At 39.4% G+C, this 20,790-nt stretch overlaps 1 protein-coding gene across 1 annotated transcript in view; it reads right to left on the reverse strand.

Moving 5' to 3' along the window:
* Positions 1-2,572: 2,572 nt before the first annotated feature.
* Positions 2,573-20,790, reverse strand: part of SLC24A2 (solute carrier family 24 member 2) — a 116,241-nt gene continuing 98,023 nt past the window's right edge. Inside the window, exons 8-11 of the mRNA XM_035558604.2 lie at positions 11,530-11,658; positions 5,550-5,639; positions 4,914-5,080; positions 2,573-2,822 (exon numbers count right to left, since the gene is read on the reverse strand). Coding sequence (XP_035414497.1) covers positions 2,573-2,822; positions 4,914-5,080; positions 5,550-5,639; positions 11,530-11,658 — 636 coding nt within the window. The remainder of the gene's footprint in view (positions 2,823-4,913; positions 5,081-5,549; positions 5,640-11,529; positions 11,659-20,790) is intronic.

Genomic DNA, 20,790 nt, shown 5'->3' on the forward strand with positions numbered 1-20,790 from the left:
AAAAAAAGCAGGAGTAATGCACTGAACAGAGATCAGGCTCTTGTCCTTCCTTGGTTTCTTGATTTGAAATGTAGACCAGTGAGTCTGAGAATCTTTGATTATTGTTAAGTGGCCATATACACAGACCTATCGCAACCCTGCACATGGTCTTTTAGATCACGCTGCCTTATTCTGCTCACCTGCAAAAGAATCGCTTGGGTCATACTGAAAGCCTGTTCTGAGCACTGTCATCAGCAACAGAAAGCATTTGGTGAATCTTCTGGGACAGATTATACTGTAGAGTCAGCTCTGTATTTTGGGACACCTGCTTCATTTGAGCTCACAATGTGGGTCACAGATTATCTTTTGCAGCATTGCTATTCTTTTCAGCAGAGGGCACTGTATGTATGTACATCTTACCTTTGAGTGCACCCATAGAAACAAATGTTACGAGACTGAAAGCACTATAGTTAATACAAGTAAGGATTCTGGAGCAATGAAGGATCTTAAATACATCACTGACAATTTTGTGCTCCCGATGAGAGAGGCGTGTGAAGGAGCAAGAGCTGTTGTAAGTGCATGGTTAAGATCAAATAGTGTTTCTGAATGTAATTCTTTATATAGGACTTAATACTTTAGGATAAGACATGAGCAGTAGACATTGTGACTCCTAGTTTTCTTGCTTTTTACTCAGTAGTATCTCATATTTTAAATAATATCTCACAATCTTAATATTTCAATAATTTTTAATATGTATTTCTTATGGTTTTCTCTACTGCTGTTTTCTATCAAGTCCTTATTCTCTAGCTGGCTACTGTTATATATACAAACACAGATAATAGGAATACAGTAGACCACAAAGGGGATGACTGAAAAGCAAACAGCATGGAACACAGGCAGGAAAGCATGGTGACAGCATCAGAAAAACAGACAAGACAAAATGTGCTGAGCCTTCTGTTGCACAGCTGTGAGCATTGCATTGCCATTGTGAGCACAATACAAATACAGAACAATGCTGAAACAGGTCATAGATATATGCTGAAATTTCATGAACTCTAACTGCAAAGAAAGACTTGAAGAAACAAACACCAATTATCTGAAATAATTTCTTAACACCTGTTCCAGTTCTCCCATTTTTTAAAATTATACACTCTACAGGAAATACGAGCACTGCATTGCTTTCTCTCTTTCTTTCTCTCTCTCTCTCTTTGTTCTCAGTTTGGACCTCCTCATCCTGTCAGGATTTCAGTAAGATATTGCATTTTCACTCTTTCCCAGACTTCTTTAGACATTCACTCTTCCAGCAAAAATGAAAATTTTCATGTAGGTTTCCTGCAGCTCCACTATATTTAAACTGTTAGTTTCTCCTACCTAGTCTCAAGATTTATATAAGCGATTAGAACTGCCTCAGCTTTGTATACCAGCTGGGTATTTTTTGCAATAACGTCTATATGTAGCTGTGAAGGTCCTTACACTTCAAGTAATGGACAAAGATAGCTTGTAAAATATATATCCACTTCAGCATTTAGGCTGCCACTTGACAACTACCTCTATTTTCTGTATGAAATACTATGCATAAGCAAATAAGCCTTTCTCTTCTGGCATCAAAAGGCAAATTTATAATGGTAACAGCATCTGAAAGCCATTGGTACTGTTGTTAGTATTGCTGCATTAGAAAAAATGTTGTGTTCACATAGTAGTTGTATCATCTCTTTGCATGCTGCATTGGTATTAGAGTAAAGAGCAAATCCCCAGACAGGCTTTGCCTGTGAATAGAGTGAAAATCTGCATCAGTCACAAAATGGCCAGCCAACATTGTCCCTTCAGTGCTAGAGCTGGAATTTCAGCAGTCTGAAGCGTTTTGCAAGATGTAGTAAATCATCAGTAACATCCTGCCAATGGCCTTTATAGCACTGTGATGCAGAGGATCATACACTGATAACTCCCCAGCTCTGCTGAAATCACATCATATAAGTCCACCTAAATGAAGAGACGTGCAGGATCTTCCCTGTCTGTGACTCATGCACTCAGTGAATGCTTTCCATTCAGCAGCATCAGCAGATCATCAGATAAATCCCATGCCGAGGTGTGTGTGGGAGGGTGGTCCCTCCCCAAGTCAATATTAGCATTCCCCTTTAGAAGATTATAGCTTCAAGAAATGAATACTCTGTGTGTCTGTGTATACTACTACAGAGAAAAAGTAGTCTGTGGATATGTACCGTAGGCATAGAAGAAAGAATAGCTTTCACCATCTCAGTGTGTGTGCAGCATCCCCAGTACTGAGGGGCGAGGTTGTTCTGCAGCAAACAAAGAAAACGTTGGCGCAGCTGGCCTCAGCCCTTCGTATGCATCCGCACTGTCCAGCAGCAATCACTCTTCACTCCGTGTTCCTCCCTTTGTATCTTTTTCTTTCTCTTTTAAAGCCGAGGAATAGAAGATTTACAAATCTTTCCATTGTTTTTGTTTGCTTGTTTTGTTTTTGTTTTGTTTTTGCTGTTTCATTTTGATATATAGATATATTTCGAATAAATAAACATCTTTTTTCTTTTTTTTTTTTCTTTTTTTTTTTTTTCCTCAGGAAACAGCATTTCCACTAGATGGAGACAGGGCACTGGATCACTTTGTCCTCCAGGAGGACGCTGACAATCAGGAACACAAAATAAAGCCCAAACATGAGAAAGCCCAGAATTTTATTCATCCTCCACTTGCAGAAAGCGATGGAGAGAATGACAAAGAGCAGCATGATGAAGAGAAGGACAATCGCACAGAACAGACCATTGCTGCTGACTGTCACTGGGGCAAAGTTGTTAATCATAGCATACAGGAGCCATGGAAGAGGCAGGCTGTTGAAAAAAGAAAAAAAAAAAAAGAAAGAAAGAGAGAAATTGGAAATACATAAGAGATCCAGAAAGGAACACTAGAAAGTATCTGGAGGCACTTCGTAATGCAACCAGAGGCTTCCTGTATAAAATGAAGCATGAAAATCTACTTTGTGCATAAACCTAATTTGTCAATATGCTTGTGGTACTAGGGGAGAACACATGGGATTTAGGCTCCCGGTTCCTCTTCCATCAGTTACATTGGTGGAACATGTTCCCCTTAGCTGACAGAAATCACTGGACATCCTGTCTGTGAGCAGGGAGACCCTGTCATTCGTTTCTGCATTGAACACCATATGCAGACAAACCTACTTCCAGCCCTTCCCCGAGAGCCTGCCAGGCAGGAGAGGGGGGTCACCTAATGACATGCCCTTCCCCATCCATCTCATCCATTCCTATGTCCATCCCCACAATGACCCAAGGCACTGCCCCCAACATTTGGCCCTTAAAAGTCTTGATCCCCATTTACTTTATAAACCTGTGTTAAAATGTGAACTTTAGCTGAACCTTAGCTTAATTTCTATTTCTGTACTTGCTTGCTGTCATTACTTTTCTCATCTCTGATGCTACAGAATGAGGCAACATCCTTCAGGAAGATGTCAAGCTGAAATAAATATTTAAGCCACCGACTGGTGCTTAGCAGGCTTAGGATGCATGAAGAGAGCTGTCACAAGCTCACAACATTCAAGCTTTGAACAAGCAGCTCAAGAAAGAATAATTCACTATAGCCTCAGTACTAACTAAACCTAACTACAGCTAAACAGTGCCATTTCTGTTGTAAATATGCTAAGCCCAGCAGACTGTGCTACAGGACAACAGCATTTCCATTGGCAGGAGGATTAAAAATATGTTAGAAAAATGAAATACTGCAAAAGAAAAAAGTTTTATAATGAACCTTACATGCTCTAGGTTGAAACATTTTGTAATGAATAATGCTTTCATACATTTTGTGGGTCTGTTGTTTATAGATTTTATTTCAAACACTTCTGGGTTAATAGAAAGCTTCTGGGTTAATAGAAAAAAAGGTGGCTCAGTTTTTCTGCAGTGTCTGAAGGTACTGCCATTAGCTAAGAGATGGAGCCATTTGCTCTCCACTCTAACTTTGGGATCCAGTTGTGTACCAGTGCAGTTGGTGGTGTATTTTCAGCAGCTAACACTACGATCTGTTCTACAGATGCTTCTGACTGGACTACGACTATGATGAGACCTGTTCTTCTGCATGTGTGATAGCAAGGAACAATGAAAGATGGAGAAACAAAGAGTGGGGATAAAGACAGAGTTTGCTTGTACACTTCCTGCACATTTTTGAAATACTGAGGCATAGATTACAACATTGCTGGATCAGGTCTATCTTGATCTCAGCGGGTCCAATAGGAACTTGTATTCCAACTGCTTGCCACTTACCCTTACCCTAGAGCTGCTATGAAGCAGTAAAGTGTAAATAGCACACTGCTCCACATAGTTAGTGCTTTACAAAAGACTTTTGTGTTAATAGAGAATTGGTTTGTAATTTGGAATTTGTGAGCTATATAAAAAAAATAATGTCAACAACTATATAAAAGAGTCATGTCAACAACATACTATGAGAGCTACATAAGACATTAACATGTTTGTTTCTAGCAACAAACACACTGAATAACTCAGGGAAAATGAATTATTCCTTGATTAGTGGTTGTAAAGAAAGTCCTGGTATAAGCCCAGTAAGTAGTAATGTAAGTGAAAAACAGAAACTTGACAAAAGCATAAAAGCTTCAAAAACTCCTACTTGGAACATTTTTATTTATTTTTTTTAAGTGCAATTTACTTGCCTGGGCAGCTCTTCAATGTATGAAACAGAGAATTAGGTAATGAGTTTGTAAGTAGTCTGTTATAAAAATGTCTATAAACTTCTGAACATTTGAAATGTAACATCCATTGTATATTTACATTACTGTCTTTTTTCAAACATCAATGTCAGAAAATTGGGGTAGGCAACACCTTGGCAAAACCAAGCCAACAATGCCAAGAACAAAAGACTTGTTAAAACAGACACACTTTTCTTGCTGTAGGACTTACCCCACTGTGATGTCAAATATGTTGCTTCCAACAGAACTGGATACTGCCATGTCCCCCAGACCTTTGCGTGCTACAATAACACTGGTAATAAGGTCAGGAATGGATGTGCCAGCAGCTAAAATAGTCAATCCCATGATTTCTTCACTAATACCAATGGTTTCTCCAACCTAAAAAGATTTGAGCAAAGACAGAAAAAACAAACAAACAAAAAAAGAGTTGCAGTCCTGTGGTGGACAAATGCTTTCTGCTGTAAACCTGCTTAACCAGGAATATTATCCTGGAGCTTCCTGACCATCTTTGAGAATACAGTCAAGATTGGAGAATTACTGTTTTCACAGACTTCCACATTTCAGGAGAAATATAAGATTGTCAAAGAGACCCAGTAGGCATTGAATTGACAAGCAGCTGCTGATGGCTCAGATGTTACCAGAATGATTATATTCTGTGGTCAGGGCAACCACAGCTCTCTGAACTACTTTCCATTTACTGAATAGCAATTTACTTCATCCATCGTTGCAGCTCCTGAATAGAGTGCTACTCAGCATGAGATACATGATGGACTCTGATTCTAAATGGTTTCTCACAGTGCAAAACACAAGGCAGGGCTTGTATTTCGTACCAGCATCACCTTCTTACCTGATGTGCCCACCAGACCATTAAGTAAGAAAAAAATGCAATCCAACTGATTGAGCCAAAAAATGTGATAGGGAAAAATTTTCTGGACCTCTGAAAAAGAAACAAAGAGAAGCAGTGAGCACCTATGTTGAAGTCTGCTTTGTTCTATTCTCATTCGTTCTCTAAGTGACCTCTCACTTCTTCTGATCACCTGTTCTGACCACCAGATGACCAAGATAAAAGTCAAGAGTGCTAAAAGACTGACTTTCCACACTGGTATATGCTTAGCTGGGCCTCGTTCTTGTATTGGCTTTGGCTGTAAATGAACCTATAACAAGATTCACCTCCTAACAACAGCTTTCTTAACGAATGGCAGTTTTTCTGTTGTTTATTTGTATCATATGCTGTTATGTGGCAGTTTGCATATGTGTTGAGTTGAATGAATATTTGGAATCTAAATTTATTAATAAATTCATGCCTAATCAGAAGGTAAGTTTTCAAATTGTTACATTTTATTCACATATCAATAACTTTCTATAACATCATTCACATTCACTATAACAAAGGCTATCACAGGATAGACTTAAAAAAATACATATTCAGATTTTATTAGGTAATTGGGTTTGCTTAGGAAAATGACCAATTTTTTCAATTAGAACAGAATAAACATTAAGAATATATTTGCAGTGTCTTTTTTTTTTTTTTTTGGTAGAGAAGTTTGTTCAAAAAAAAAAAGTTAAAACACCCTAAGGCCCTAAGCTTTGGATAGATGGTATTATTGCAGCCAATGAATGGGTTACATTCAGATTAATGATTTATATATATATATATATATATACACATATATTTGGTTTTGTTTCTTACTAGTCTTTTGCATCATTCATATTTCCTATTGGCCTGCTACATGTATGTAACAAAAAGTGATTGTTAACTACTAAAGGAAGGAAGCATGACTGCAGTACAGTACTGGGTAATCACTGTCTGAATCAAATTATTGATTAAAAAGAAATTTGTACTGTGAACGAATGCTATCAATCCTGAATGAAACCAGTTCCTTATGGGCATCCACCTGCTGAAGAAAATCCTCACCCCTGATGGAAAAAAGGTAAAGTCAGCAATGGTAATTGTACACACTCATCTACAGGAAGGAACAATTTAAACATCCATATCAGCCTCAGCAGCGGGTGTGCTTATGAGTTGTGGTACAGGATGTGTGGGCACTTTGCATAATGCTAAATTTTGTCCTAAAAACTGGGCTTGCAAACATTGACTAGCATGACCTGTACAACCCTGTAATTGAATATTCATAGCAGTACACATTAGAGATGGAAAAGATTTAACAGTGCTCCCAAAACCCATGTAGAAATACTCATATATAAATAACTAGCTGAACTTCTTGGAGCAACAAAATCATTCCAGTAAGCTGTTTTAAATGAATTATGTTTAAGAATAGGGATAGTCACAATTGCACCTGAAAATTACTTTTTTTTCCTATAAGTTCCACTCCTGTCACAAGCACTGTTTCTAGAACTGCCTAAGCAACTTTAGTTGATCTGCTTCTTAACTTTATGGAGCAAGCAGTGACTTTTCAAAACAGAGTTCTGAACATTTATTAATTCAGAAAATCTAGCAATGAACTTCCAATGCCTAAACTTATTCAGAAATCAGATGCACCTTTTATTTTAAAATCACAACTTTAAATGTACTGGAGGACAGAAGACCTCAGTCTGAAAAGGAATAAAATTTAAAAGGAACACAAGGATGGCTGTTAAACATTGATGTGACACCAGTGGAGCAAATTGAGTCCAGAAGGGATAAATTAATCAAAACAGCAATTTCATTTTTGTTTTTAACTAAAAAACTAGCACTTCTTTTCCAGCATTTTTAGCAGCCACCTATTTCAACTTTCAACATTTTTTGTCTTCTGCATAAAAAGGATTTTCTTGCAACACCTATGGTGAATGAGATGATGAAGTGATAATCTTGTTGCAGCTGGTCAGAAAATACAAAGAAGAGCACATCATAGCAGTGGAACTTGAGTAATCAATATACAACACTCAAGAAATAAGCATACATTGGCTTACACAAATCCAATATAGCAATAGCTGTACTGGCCAGTAATAGCTGTCTGACTAATGAAAATACAGGATTATATATACTGAACAGTTCTTGTAAAATAACTGGGCATTGCTTATCTGAGTCAGATACCCACAGAACGTGGAGAATTGGATGTTTAACAACTATCAGTCAGTAACTTTGCAGTGTGTCTAAACCCAGCCTGTTTTACCCAATCCCCCTCCAGAAAAACTGATAGGCAGCCATTTGAGATTATGAGCGCTTTAATAGACTTAACAGTTTAATTACTAATTTTAAAAGGAGGAACACTTAAAAAGGGCAAAATTCAAAGCTTGTGCTCTGCACAAGCTTTGAACTCTTACAGGTTATGAAATCAAGAAGGGACTCCATAGATGCTGCTGTATAATTTGCATACAGATGAAATTTTTAAAAAGGAACAGTGGCAGTACTGTTTTTGCTGTTGTTTTTCCCGATGCTGGATTTTATTTCCAGAGTAAAATAATAATCATGCCTATTTTGTAACTGTTGACAGCATTCTTTTGAGATTTATCTCTTTGTAGCTCTTCACTTCTTGGGAATATACAGAGCTGCTAATTCCAAGCATTTTCCTAAAATAATTAGTCAGAGACAACAGAGAGCAATTCTTATCTCCACCTTTTCTGGTAGCTGTTGTGATGGTTGCCTTACAAAGAGAGAGAGCCCAGTTTATTACCAGTTGGTTCTGTTGTGGTCATGGTAACAGGCAAAGGAGAAAAGCCATGGTTCGTTCAGTTTCTATGCTATTTTCTTTTAACAAAAGGGAAAGAATTTTGTAGCTTTGCTGTACATTGGTTGGTTTGGTACTTTTCCTGTCTATCAGTAACCTTAAGGACACTTTTCTTGGTACATTTCTGCATTGAATCATGTCAGCGTCTGAAAAACAGGACTTGAAAACAAGTAGCAAGAACGATCAAAGTATGTTGAAAAGTGAAGGTTTTTCTTCTAAGAGTCTGATCCTGAAAGATAGTGAGTACCTAACGATTTGTAAGGTACCTGTCTTAATTTTAGCTGCTTTTATTACTATCTTTTTTTTTTCCCTTTAACCTGAATGAATCATATGTTTGTCTCATGCATAAATTTTATCTGTATTGTAAACTTTGATTTTCCTTCCATACTTGACAGTGCTTAAATCTGATTACTCAGAACCTGTTCCTGTAACTGGATCTGTGAAGGAACATCTTGTCCTTGTCCCCTTGGTAACAGTGCATCTCTGTGTAGCAAGGAGAGATCATGTAAGTTCTTGCTGGTAACGGGAATTTGCAGAGATGCAATGAACTGCCCCATATGGGTCCAGTCATAACAGGATTGGACTGTTGATAGCCATTTTTCTGGCCTGTAATAGAAAGGGATGGACAGTGCAGTATGACTATAACAAATGAGTTCGTGTTTCATGTCTGCCACGGGCCCCCTGGGTCACCTTAGTCATGTCATTTTCCCTTCAATGTTTCAATATCCCTAACTGTAAAAAGTGGATGGTTGTGCTTATGACCTTTGTAGAATCACTGGGAAAATGTGCTCTATTAGCGTGGGAAAAAAATATTTATATTGTTCAAAACACCTGAACAAAAAGTCAACCACAAAATTCCACTGGGCACACCTGCTTCTGCTGTACTGCCAGTAACATTGTTGATGTTATGGTAAGGATTTTCAAATACACTTGTTTTATGTGAGCAGGTATAGTTAAGGCAATAAACACACATTAAAACATGTCTGCTGTTGAATCAGCTGAGGAGTTAGTTGACCTACTCCATAATCTACTGTAGGTATATATATAAACCTGCATATCTGTGTACCAGAGCATAATAAGGCAGCAAGGATTTTGCAAATTTCATAACCGGAGTCCTAGTATATGAAATAATTTTGGTAGAGTTTCTGGGTCTCAAGGAGCTAGGTATAGCTTGGTCTAGTACTAGTAAAGGCAGTCAAACCTTCTCCAATAAGTGGAGGTAAAATATATTTTAGAAAACAAACTCTAGGAGGGAAGGAGAACTCATTTTTGAAAAGTGGATACCCACAGAGGATGTCAAAGGCTCCATATGGCCTCTCAAATCGGTATTTAGCACACCATTGTTCATTTTATATACCCGCATGCTAATCTGAGCATCCTGATGGAGAATTTGGGTTTCTAACTAAAATTACCACACTTGAAAATCAAGCCCCTGACAGTAGGCCTACCTACAAAATCTATTTAAATATTGTTTTAGTGTTTTAACTTTTGCCTCACAGATTTCATGGAAACTTGTTTTCTGATGCACATGCTGAGCTGTGAAATTATGTTTTCTTTTTGTTAGGAAGGGAAGAGAGGGGATGGCACACAGGCATAAGTGAGAATATTTTAGAGACAAACACTCTAATGAAGTGTCCTTGAAAAGTTAGACAGCTGGGCACAGAGAGTTGATGCAACCATCTGGTTAATTCTTTGACAGTAATGTTCAAAGTAAGCAGCTTGTCATACTGATACAGCCTGTTGCCTCTGCTGTTATTATTACATGTAATTACAAACTGCATTGCTTCTGCTTTTGTGTAAAAAAATATGTATACCTTTCATTGAATGATATTTTGAAACTTAAAAAATATTCACACACATTACACAGTTGCATATCAAGAGATATTCACTTTTCCAAAGCCACTGTTGTAACAACTATTCTTCTTTGTACAGTACAGAACAATGGGCAAGTCTTTATGTTCAACGGAAAGAAACAAAATTCAAAATAATGAACATCCTTATTTCTTAGCATCTGAGTACTTGCTCCTTTTGGCTCAAATCATGAAAAAAAGTGTAGGGATGGTTTTGCATAGTAAGGGGTGGGGGGAGGGGAGGAAGCATAAATAAAAAAACAAACAATCTGGAAATTCATGTAGTGTGTTTTTCTGTGTTACCAAACAAAAATGTTTACCAGAGTTGTTTGAAAACTTAAAGAAAATAAAGCTTGAAAACTGGAAGGGAAAATGTCAGTTTATGTCCTTTGAGAAACCTTAATCTAAAAACAAATCAGAGGTCTTATTTTAGCTCGTTTCTTGCACTGAATTGCAGTTTTTGGGTGTGTGGGATGGGAAATGTGATAAGGAAGAAAAAAGAATTCAGGGCGTTAGTTTATAACCTTTTAAGCCATGCATCCCTCTCTTGCAGCAGTTTTAAGTCTATTTTTGATCCAGAAAGGAAAGGAGATTAAAACACTACTAAAGGATTTTTCCATCTATTGCATCTATTGACTCCTTTTTTACTGTTCTTTTACTTTCCATGAACCTTCCCAGTCAGGATTATATGGATATGTGAATGTAAATGTGGTAACACTTGACAGCTTGTCATTTTATATAATTTCTATTAAGAAGCAGTCTTACAAGACTTCAAGCCAAGTTGGGGATAAAAATTAAGAAGTGTTTTACACATGGAATGATTTCTGAATTTTGTTCTAGTATGAAATTTAAAGATGGTGAGTAGAAAGCAGAGGTCTAGTAGAAAATGCATATCATTATTTTTGAACCACTGAGAAAGTCTAGACAGTCGAATATTCTTTCCAGTCTCACCCTTTAGGGCACTGAAAATGGGCAGACTTCCTCAGCACTTATGTGATGTTCAGTGGAGATCTAGAAATACAGATGTGAAGTCCCCAAAGAAATTTTAAGAGTTTTCACTTTGCGTCACAAAATATTAATGAATATGAATGGCAATTTTTATAGATTTATTACCAACCAGTTGTCCATAAGCACCCATTTGAAGATTTGAAGATTAATGATGCGGTCTCCTCAAAGGAGAAACTTATAAACATAAATAATTAATTCTATTTTTACATATATTCACTGCAGTCTCTTTCTTGATGTTGGCATTTAGCTAGAGAATCCCCAGCTGTGTAGAACACGTGGACTTGTAACGCCAGTTACTCACGGGATTTCTGACATCCGGGAGTGAAGCCCACAGTGGAAACACAATGGGTAACACAACAAGGTAGGTGAGCTGCTTGCGTGGGGTGTCAGGCCAGGCCAGGCTGAGTGGCTGGTCCTCATCCTCTTCATTCTGTAAGAAAAACTGCAGTGAGCAGTGTATTGAAGTGGATAAATGGGGCTGGGGATTGTCTAAATTGTGGTCCTTAGGACTGCACTGTATTTTGGTAAGGATCCATGGGGTCTGAAAACATCACATTGGCACCACACCTTCCTAGCAACATTAGCTAGCACAGTCAGATGGCTTTGGCCAGGCTATGTGGTACCTTTCCAGCACAGGCTGCCTGAAGGTGTCTGACTGCAGCTGTGCTGACAGTGATGCTGATCCCTCGGGATGCATGGAGCAGTGTCACACCTTCTCCCTGGAGGGAACAACCCTCTCCTTGTGCCTCTGATATGTTATTTCACCTTCCTACAGGCTCTCTGTTGGGATATAGGCTTATCTAATCAGAGATCAAAACTGGTCTGGACTGCCCCAAGCCTGACCAAATAGATTGAGATTTGTATAAATATATGTGTGGTGGTACACATGCACAGATACACTCATATGCATACAAACTATATATATGTGAATATATACATGTATACATATATATAACTTTTCAAGCTCTTGTGAGTAACTTTAAACATTACTTTTCGAGATACATATATGCATGTATTCCCTTGTTGAAAGGACCATGGGACAATTCAGGCTGGCAGGGACCTGGGGAGCAACACTGCTCAGGCTGCTCAGACCTTTGCCTAGCTGGGATTTGAACCCCCACCCCAGAGGTGAAATTGCTTGATATTTCTGGGCTCTGGCTCCACAGCTGAGCTGTTCAGGTGAGGAAAAGTCTTCTCATCTCCACCCTGAGCCTCTTGTGTTTAGACCTGCCACAACACTGCCGTCTTCTTCACAGCTTGGTGATAAAATTAAAAGGAAAGTCATTCCTCTCCTATTTGAGTAGCTGATTTTAACGTCAATCTTTAATATCCTTTTATATGTAAGATCTTCACCTGTCGACTCTATTACAGAGTTGATGTATAGGGACCTTTTCCCCTGACAGAAAACATTCCAGCTGCCACACACTTCTCTCTCTCTAGCTTGCCTCTGCCAACAAAATGGAGCCCTTTAGACTGCCACAGAAAGAAAGCGAAGTAAGCATGTTTCAGTCTTTTGGGTCTGTGTATAAAAACAACCTTTTAGCTTTTATCACAGGTAGGCAGTGTCTCCAGAATTGCACATGGATCTAACATATCATAGAATAAGGCAAAAGTAAAAAAAAAATGACCTAAATGGGTCTGTCAGACAGATGTGTATAACGCAAATCCTATTCAGCCTGTGGAAAGATTTTCCTAGAGAGCTCTATGAAAGGTAAAGAAGCACCCACCAAAAAAAAAAAAAAAAAAAAAAAAAAAAAGAAGTGAAAGAGTAGCATGGGGAATAAGTAAGAGTAGTTAGAGATTTGGGCACACTTACTGGGCTACAATCTCATTGACATCATGGAGATGTGGTGGGACAGCTCCCATGACCGGAGTGTTGGAATGGAGGGATACAGGCTCGTTAGGAAGGACAGGCAGGGGAGATGAGGAGCAGCTGGAGTGCATGGAGCTCTGCCTGGGGATGAATGAGGAGCTGACAGAGCTTGTGGGTCAGGATTAAAGGGAGGGCAGGGACAGGTGACATTATAGTGGGGGTCTGCTACAGGCCACCTGATCAGGAAGACCAAGCAGGTGAGGCCCTCTACAGGAAGGGAGAAGCAGCCTCACGTTCACAAGACCTGGTCCTCATGGGGGACTTCAACCACCCTGATATCTGTTGGAGGGACAGCACAGCAGAGCACAGGCAACCCAGGAGGTTCCGGGAATGCATTGATGATAAATTCTTTCTCCAAGTGATAGAGTATCCAACAAAGAGAGGTGCTATGCTGGACCTTGTTCTCACCAACAAGGAGGGGCTGGTGGGGAATGCAAAACTCAAGGGCAGCCTTGGCTACAGTGACCATGAAATGGTGGAGTTCAAGATCCCAAGGACAGAGAGCAGGGTGCACAACAACCTCACTACCCTGGATTTAAAAAAGCAGACTTGGTTTCTTCAAGGATCTACCTGGTGGAGTACGATAGGATAAAGCTGTGGAAGGAAAGGGAGCCCAAGAAAGGTAGTTAATATTCAAGGATCACCTCCTCCAAGCTCAGGAGCAATGCATCACAATGAAGAGGAAGTCAGGCAAAAATGCCAGGAGGTGTGCATTGATGGACAATAAGCTCCTGGCCAAACTCAAACGGAGGCCTACAGAGAGTGGAATCAAGGACAGATAGCCTGAGAGGAACACAGAGAAATCATATGAGCAGCCAGGGATCAGGTCAGGAAAGCTAAAGCCCTGATAGAATTATATATGGCCAGGAACACCAAGAACAACAAGAAAAGCTTCTACAGGTATGTCAGTAATAAAAAGGAAGGCTAGAGAAAATGTGTACCCTCTCTGGAAGGAAACAGGAGATCTGGTCACCTGTGATATGGGAAAGGCTGAGGTACTCAGTGACTTTTTGCCTCAGTCTTCAACGGCAAGTGCTGTAGCCACACAGCCCAAGTCACAGAAGGCAAAGGCAGGGACTGGGAGAATAAAGAACTGCCCACTGTAGGAGATCACATCATCTACCTGGACTTGTGAAAAGCATTTGACACTGTCCTGCACAACATCCTTGTCTCTTAATTACAGAAACATGGATTTGATGAATGGACTACTTGGTGGTTAAGAAATTGCCTGAATGGTTGCACTCAAAGAGTTGCAGTCAGTGGCTCAATGTCCAAGTGGAGACCAGTGAAAACTGGTGTTCTGAAGGGGTTTGTAGTGAGACTAACACTGTTTAACATCTTTGTTGGTGACGTGGGCAGTGCAATTCTGTGCATCCTCAGCAAGTTTGCTGATGACACCATACTGTGCCACTGGTGGTGACACCAGCAGTTGACATGCTGTCAGGAAGGCATGCCATCCAGAGGGACCTTGACAGGCTTGAGAGGTGCGCCTAGGCAAACCTCATTAAGTTCAAGGCCAGGTGCAAGGTCATGTACATAGGTCTGGGCAATCCCAAGCACAAATATGGGCTGGGCAGAGAATGTATTAGTAACAGCCCTGAGGAGAAGGACTTGGGGGTGTTGGTTGATGAGAAGCTCAACATGAGCGAGCAATGTGCGCTTGCAACCCAGAAAGCCAACCTTATCCTGGGCTGCATCAAAAGAAACATGGCCAGTGGGTCAAGGGAGGTGATTCTTCTCCTCTGCTCTGCTTCATGAGACCCCACCTGGAATATTGTTCTGTGGTCCCCAGCACAAGAAGAACATGGACCTGTTGGAGCGAGCCCAGAGGAGAGCCATGAGGACGATCAGAGGGAAGGATCATTCTCCTGTGAAGACACATTGTGAGGGCTGGGGTTGTTCAGTCTGAGAAGAGAAGGCTCAGGCGAGACCTTAGAGCAGCCTTCCAGTACCTAAAAGGGGCCTACAAAAAGCCGGGGGGGGACTCTTTGTTAGGGATTGGAGTGATAGGACAAGGAGTAATGGCTTTAAACTAAAAGAGGGTAGATTTAGATTAGATGTTAGGAAAAAATTCTTCACTCAGAGGGCAGTGAGGCACTGGGACAGGTTGCCCAGAGAAGCTGTGGATGCCCCATCCATGGAAGTGTTCAAGGCCAGGCTGGATGGGGCTTTGGGCAGCCTGGTCTAGTTTGTGGTGTTCCTGCCTGAGAAATCAGTCCTTTTTGCAATGGACCTGTTACTCTTGCCATAGATTGTGAGATATTGCCCTATTTTAACATTGCTTACATAAGCCTTATGACAAATGCTATAAAAAGCAGTCATTTAAACGACCACACCAGTTACTTTTATGAGCAAAAGAATTGTTGATGAAATGTCACCATATGTTGGTATTGTTCATAACATTTTCTACTTATTGCTTATTTTGGTTGAAGATCCAGTCTTAATTATTTAACAGTTAATTGTTGAATATTGTTCAACTCCTCGATTGCCATGAAGTGATCAGAACCTAGACAAGCAAGCCCAGCTCTTACCTTAGGCTCTCCTGCCATGGAGATGTATGACTATGTCACCTGACATAGGTGTACTGAAGTAAGCACCTGTTTTCCTCTTGACACATTGACAGACTATAGCTACTTTGGGGATTATATGTTGTTGTCGACAGAATACTGGGTTTTGTTAACCCCTATACATTGTGTAACTCTCAACTTTTGTGATTCTAAGATGGCAGTAAAATGTCTAGGTCATAATTGCTATTGTTGTTAAAAAAAACACATATAGACATACGTATGTGTTAAAAAACACATATGTAGACACAATTCGTCACACTCCACACAGCACTTAAGAGGCTCCTGAGCAGCTAAGAGGCTAGCCTTTGCCTTTAGCTTTCAGCTCTGTACCAAAGCAGGCAGATGATCTGTACCTCATAGCTATAACCTATTGAATCCCGACTTTTGGGGGACTATGTTGGTGCAGTAGTTTGTGTGGTTACTTCCTAAAATACGAAGCCATGCCTTTTCCATTTTGGTAGATGCTCTTGCAGTGGGAAAACCAAACTGAGCTGGATGCTCAGCTTTGAAATGTGATGATTGAGGTAAAATTTGAGCACAAAAGGACCAATTGAAGGGTTGCCTAGGTAACTTTTTCAGAGTGGCCTGTGTATAATTCAAGCAGCAGACTCAGCAGGAACAAAGCTCCATAAACAACTGCTTCATAAAGAGTACTGAACGACAACGTATTTTCTGAAATTGTCATCTTTAGATATTAGCCATGATTAACAACCATATTTAATTATTACAAAATCTTTACGATAGTCTAAGTTTGCACATGAGTATGTACAATGTTTGTGCAATACTGGTGAACACATTATTTCAGCACTGGTCCTCATTCTGGTCTTGTGCCTGTGTCAAACAGCATTGCTGTAGCATGAGCACAAAGGCAATATGAATGGCAGTAGCAAAGCAGCACAAAGAATTACATCTGGAGGTCTGCCAGATGTGTCCTGGGGAATCTAGTTCCATCTGTCTGAGACCTTTTCGCCTTCAGGTTGTACTGCCTCATCCATCTCCCTGTGATAACTACACTCAAAATATATACCCAAACTCGAGCTCACAGTGCAGTAGGGCAAAACCATTTTCCTTGCTACTGTAACTCCAGGATGCATGAAAGATGCTACAGAGTGGATCTCCACTTGTTATTTCATAAATCAGAATCAGCATCTGATTTTCAAATGCTGACTTTCCAAAAATCAGTAGAAGTAAGGATGTTAAACACAGTTGTAAATCTAGCTTGCACAAATTTCAAAGCAATGTTGAACCTCTTCACTGAGGTTGAAGAAATGAAAAGGAAAGAATTTTCACAGCTATAAAACCACACTACTGTGGGTGTTGTGCTCTGGACTAAGCTGAGATACAAAATGACTTAGCACAGATTTATGGCGGAGATTGCGTGCACTGTCTGTGGTTTCAGCCTATCTGCAATGTACATACTCAGTATGCATACTTGCCGTTTGTAGGAACTGATACTGAAAAAATATTTTTGATTTCTTTTAATCTGTGTGATGAAAACTCAACACTTGCAAGGTTATGTACAATTCTATTCTACAATGCCAAGAAGAAATACTTAATGATATACATGGTTGAGTTCAACTACCTACAAATAGACAAGTTGGTACCATTTTAGGCACCTTCTGGCATCTCACTTGACCTCCTGGTACATTATCAGAAATGCAGAATATTCTGCTGATTTCTAACATACCTGCCACTACACTGATAATAAGTGATTTGGGGTAGGTGGGAGAGGATCAAGTAGTGTAAAATCTCTACAGTTTTCTGTAATATGGCAAGATTGACTGGGCCAAGAGGATAGAAACAGCCACACTAAGTCATACACAGAGACTATTTAGATCAGTATCTTGCTTCTGGCAATAGCCAGACATGGGTACCCACAGAAGAAACATTGGAATGTGTCATATGTTTTCATCTTCCTCAAAATAAAGGTTTAGCCCGAAGCTGCACTAGATCTTCATTTGTAATAGCCATTAAGTGTTTCCATGAAATTCTCATTAGCTTCCATAATTATTTACACTCTTTATTTACTGTATATTATTTTTTCTTGGTTGTGCTTGGGACCGTCTTTCTGTTACATATACCTTTGTAATGTTGAATATCATATGTATACTCATGTCTAGGTGGGATAGATGCACTACTCTAATGCATATTAATCAATAACAACCAAATTAATTTTCTAATAGGCAAATGATATCCTTGCATGTCCTACTAGGGCTAGTAGAGTACATCTGTAAATAACAAAAAATATAGTTTTGATTATTTTGAAGAAATTAGACAAGAACTGTCATTTTGTTGTGTTGTCTTTCATATATCTGTAACAAATATTCTTTCAATATTTTCTTTTAAATGAACGTACATATATGCAGAATCTTATTCTTGCTACTTCCATTTTTGTTCTATGTAACTGTCCTGGTTTCAGGAAGGACAGAGTTAATTTTCCTCCTAGTAGCTGGTAGGGTGCTATGTTTTGGATTAGAATGAGAAGAGCGCTGATAACATGCTGATGTTTCAACTGTTGTAGAGCAGTACTTACACCAAGCCAAGGACTTTTTAGCTTCTCGCTCTGTCCTGCTAGCGAGCAGGCTAGGGATGCAGCAGGAGCTGGGAGGGGACAGACGCAGGACAGCTGACCCAAACTGGCCAAAGGGGTATTCCACACCATCTGACGTCATGCTGAACAATATATAGGGGTGGCTAGCCGGGGGTGGGGGGGCCGGCTGCTCGGGGATAGACTGGGCATCAGTCAACGGGTGGTGAGCAATTGCATTGTGCATCACTTATTTCGTACACATTATTACTATTAATACTATTATTATTATTATTATTATTATAGTTATTATTTTCCCTGTCTTAATAAACTATCTTTATCTCAACTCACAGGCTTCACTTTCCCGTTTCTCTCCCCCATCCCGGAGAGGGAGGGGGTAGGGTGAGCGAACGGCTGTGTGGTGTTTGGCTGCCAGCCGGGCTAAACCACAACAGTAACTCATGACAAACAATGAAGAGCATACCAAATCTCCTGAGTTTGCATCTTTCACACATCCTTCACCCAAGAATATCTATCCAATTATTTGTTTGTAATCCAACATACAAAATCTCTTACCAGTTTGCTCAGGACTGATCTGATGACTTCTCCTAATCTCTCAGGAAAATTCTTCCAGAGTCAGGAAGATACAGTGTGTTTCACTTTATATAAACAGCATCAACATATGGTGACCTTTCATCAATAACTATTTTGTGTATAAACAACAACTTATAGCAAACTCCATCTGCCAAAGTCAGAGTGTAGTCACCGCTTTTAGCAAACATCAGAAAATTATTGTTTCCTTGGATGCTCACACTCAAAATATATTATCTTAGTAAAAACAGTTGCTTATTTGGCATAATATCAGATGACTGCAACTTTACATTTTTTTTAACTGATATTAGTAAAACATGGAAAACAAGTACAATGAACCACCTCAAAATTTTCTGAAGTACTGAAACTGCCACCATTTACCAAGTAGTCCATATCTTATAAAAAATAGAGCATATGAATTGCAAATATTATAATCTGAGAATTATTCTGTTAGCCCAACAGAACTGCAGAGCTGAGCTATACATTCGCATGATTGTACATTTCATGTGTATTTTGACTTACGATGTTGTTAATCAACAAAAAAATAGCATCAGGACTCCAGTAGAAAGCAAACTGCAGACAGGCACTGTTTACAGTTCAATTTCCTCATGCTGAAATACAGATATTGTACCACCTATAAAAATGCAATTTATTTCTTTGCCTGGTAGTGCTGCAAAAGGCTGTTGAACTTTTTTTTTCTTGGGAGTGAGGAGTTTTGTACAACCGAACTCCTTACAATGAGTGAACCAACAAAAAAATGTGAAGTCTCAAAATGTTACCTATCTTAGATGCAAGTACTGATTTTCAGTACTGAAATTGATTTTTTTTTTTAATTTTCCTTAGCATAGCAAACCTCATACTCATTTGCTTCACTAGACAGGCAGAAGACAAAGGCTACTGTGAATTGTGGAACAGCCTCGAGTCTCTGCTTCAAGATTCCTGTGTTTTGATTGGATTGATCATTTATCTTCTGTTACATCTTATTTGGAAAAATATGGGAAAAAATGTGAGATATTTAAGCTAGAATGGCAGTATGCAGTTTCTGAGGAGCAGCTACGACAGAAAACAATGTCTTTGCTTCCCCATTCTGGAGTAAAATTCAAGTAGGGAGCAAAATTAAATCCCCAAGCTTTTCAAATGTGTTCGGTATATATGGACCCTCATTTTAGTGCAGGTAATTTTTATTAATTCTCTCTGCACTGTGAACTTACTGAAAATAACTACCCTTTGAGTGGAGGCTGTGGGAAGGAGCAAGGCACAGGTAGGTATTTGCTCCAGATTCTGTTATTGCTGCCTGTGTCCTCCTGGGCTCTTGCGCAAATAGCTGAAAGCACAGTTCCCAGAGCCTATGTGCATTTTTTTATGTCCATGCTACTGCATCTCTTAGGGGAATTGAAAAGAAATAGACTATTTGTAGTAGCCAAAATTCAGCCCAGCAGTTGAAGTAACAGCTACGGTGCTATGGAGATATAGCTGAAGAATAAGTCTTCGTCATCATGCCATTTTTCCCTGTCCTGGTTTTCAAGTCAAAATGTCATAGAGCAAAAAAACATGGAATACACAACTAAGTAACCTAAGGAAAACAAAGAACAATCTGTTTTGATGGCAGCACAATTTTCATTAAGTTACAAAAAGCTATATTGGCAAACGACATGCAGGCGTTTATTTTAGGCTCAGTGTGGCAAATGAAAAGAGCTTTATGCATTGGAAAAACATATTTTTAATTATGAGACAAATTACCAGGCATGCTGGAATATATCACTGTCTTCCAACTAAGGCTGCTCTCATCTTCTCTCCCCTCTCTCTCCAAAATGGAAACATTTTATATAGCCCAAGAATGATAGCCTATGACAGAGAATGCACGGCTACTAGATTCAAATCATGTTAATTTGATGCAAAGGGAATGAGGACTCCATGGCAGGGGAGTGCTGCCTCTGCCAGAGGCTCTGTCCTGAAATGCTCTGCACTATGCTGCTGCTCTTTGCTGGGGAAAGCAAAATACAC

The sequence above is a fragment of the Cygnus atratus genome, chromosome Z, assembly GCF_013377495.2.
Source record: "Cygnus atratus isolate AKBS03 ecotype Queensland, Australia chromosome Z, CAtr_DNAZoo_HiC_assembly, whole genome shotgun sequence".
NCBI classification, from domain to species: domain Eukaryota; kingdom Metazoa; phylum Chordata; class Aves; order Anseriformes; family Anatidae; genus Cygnus; species Cygnus atratus.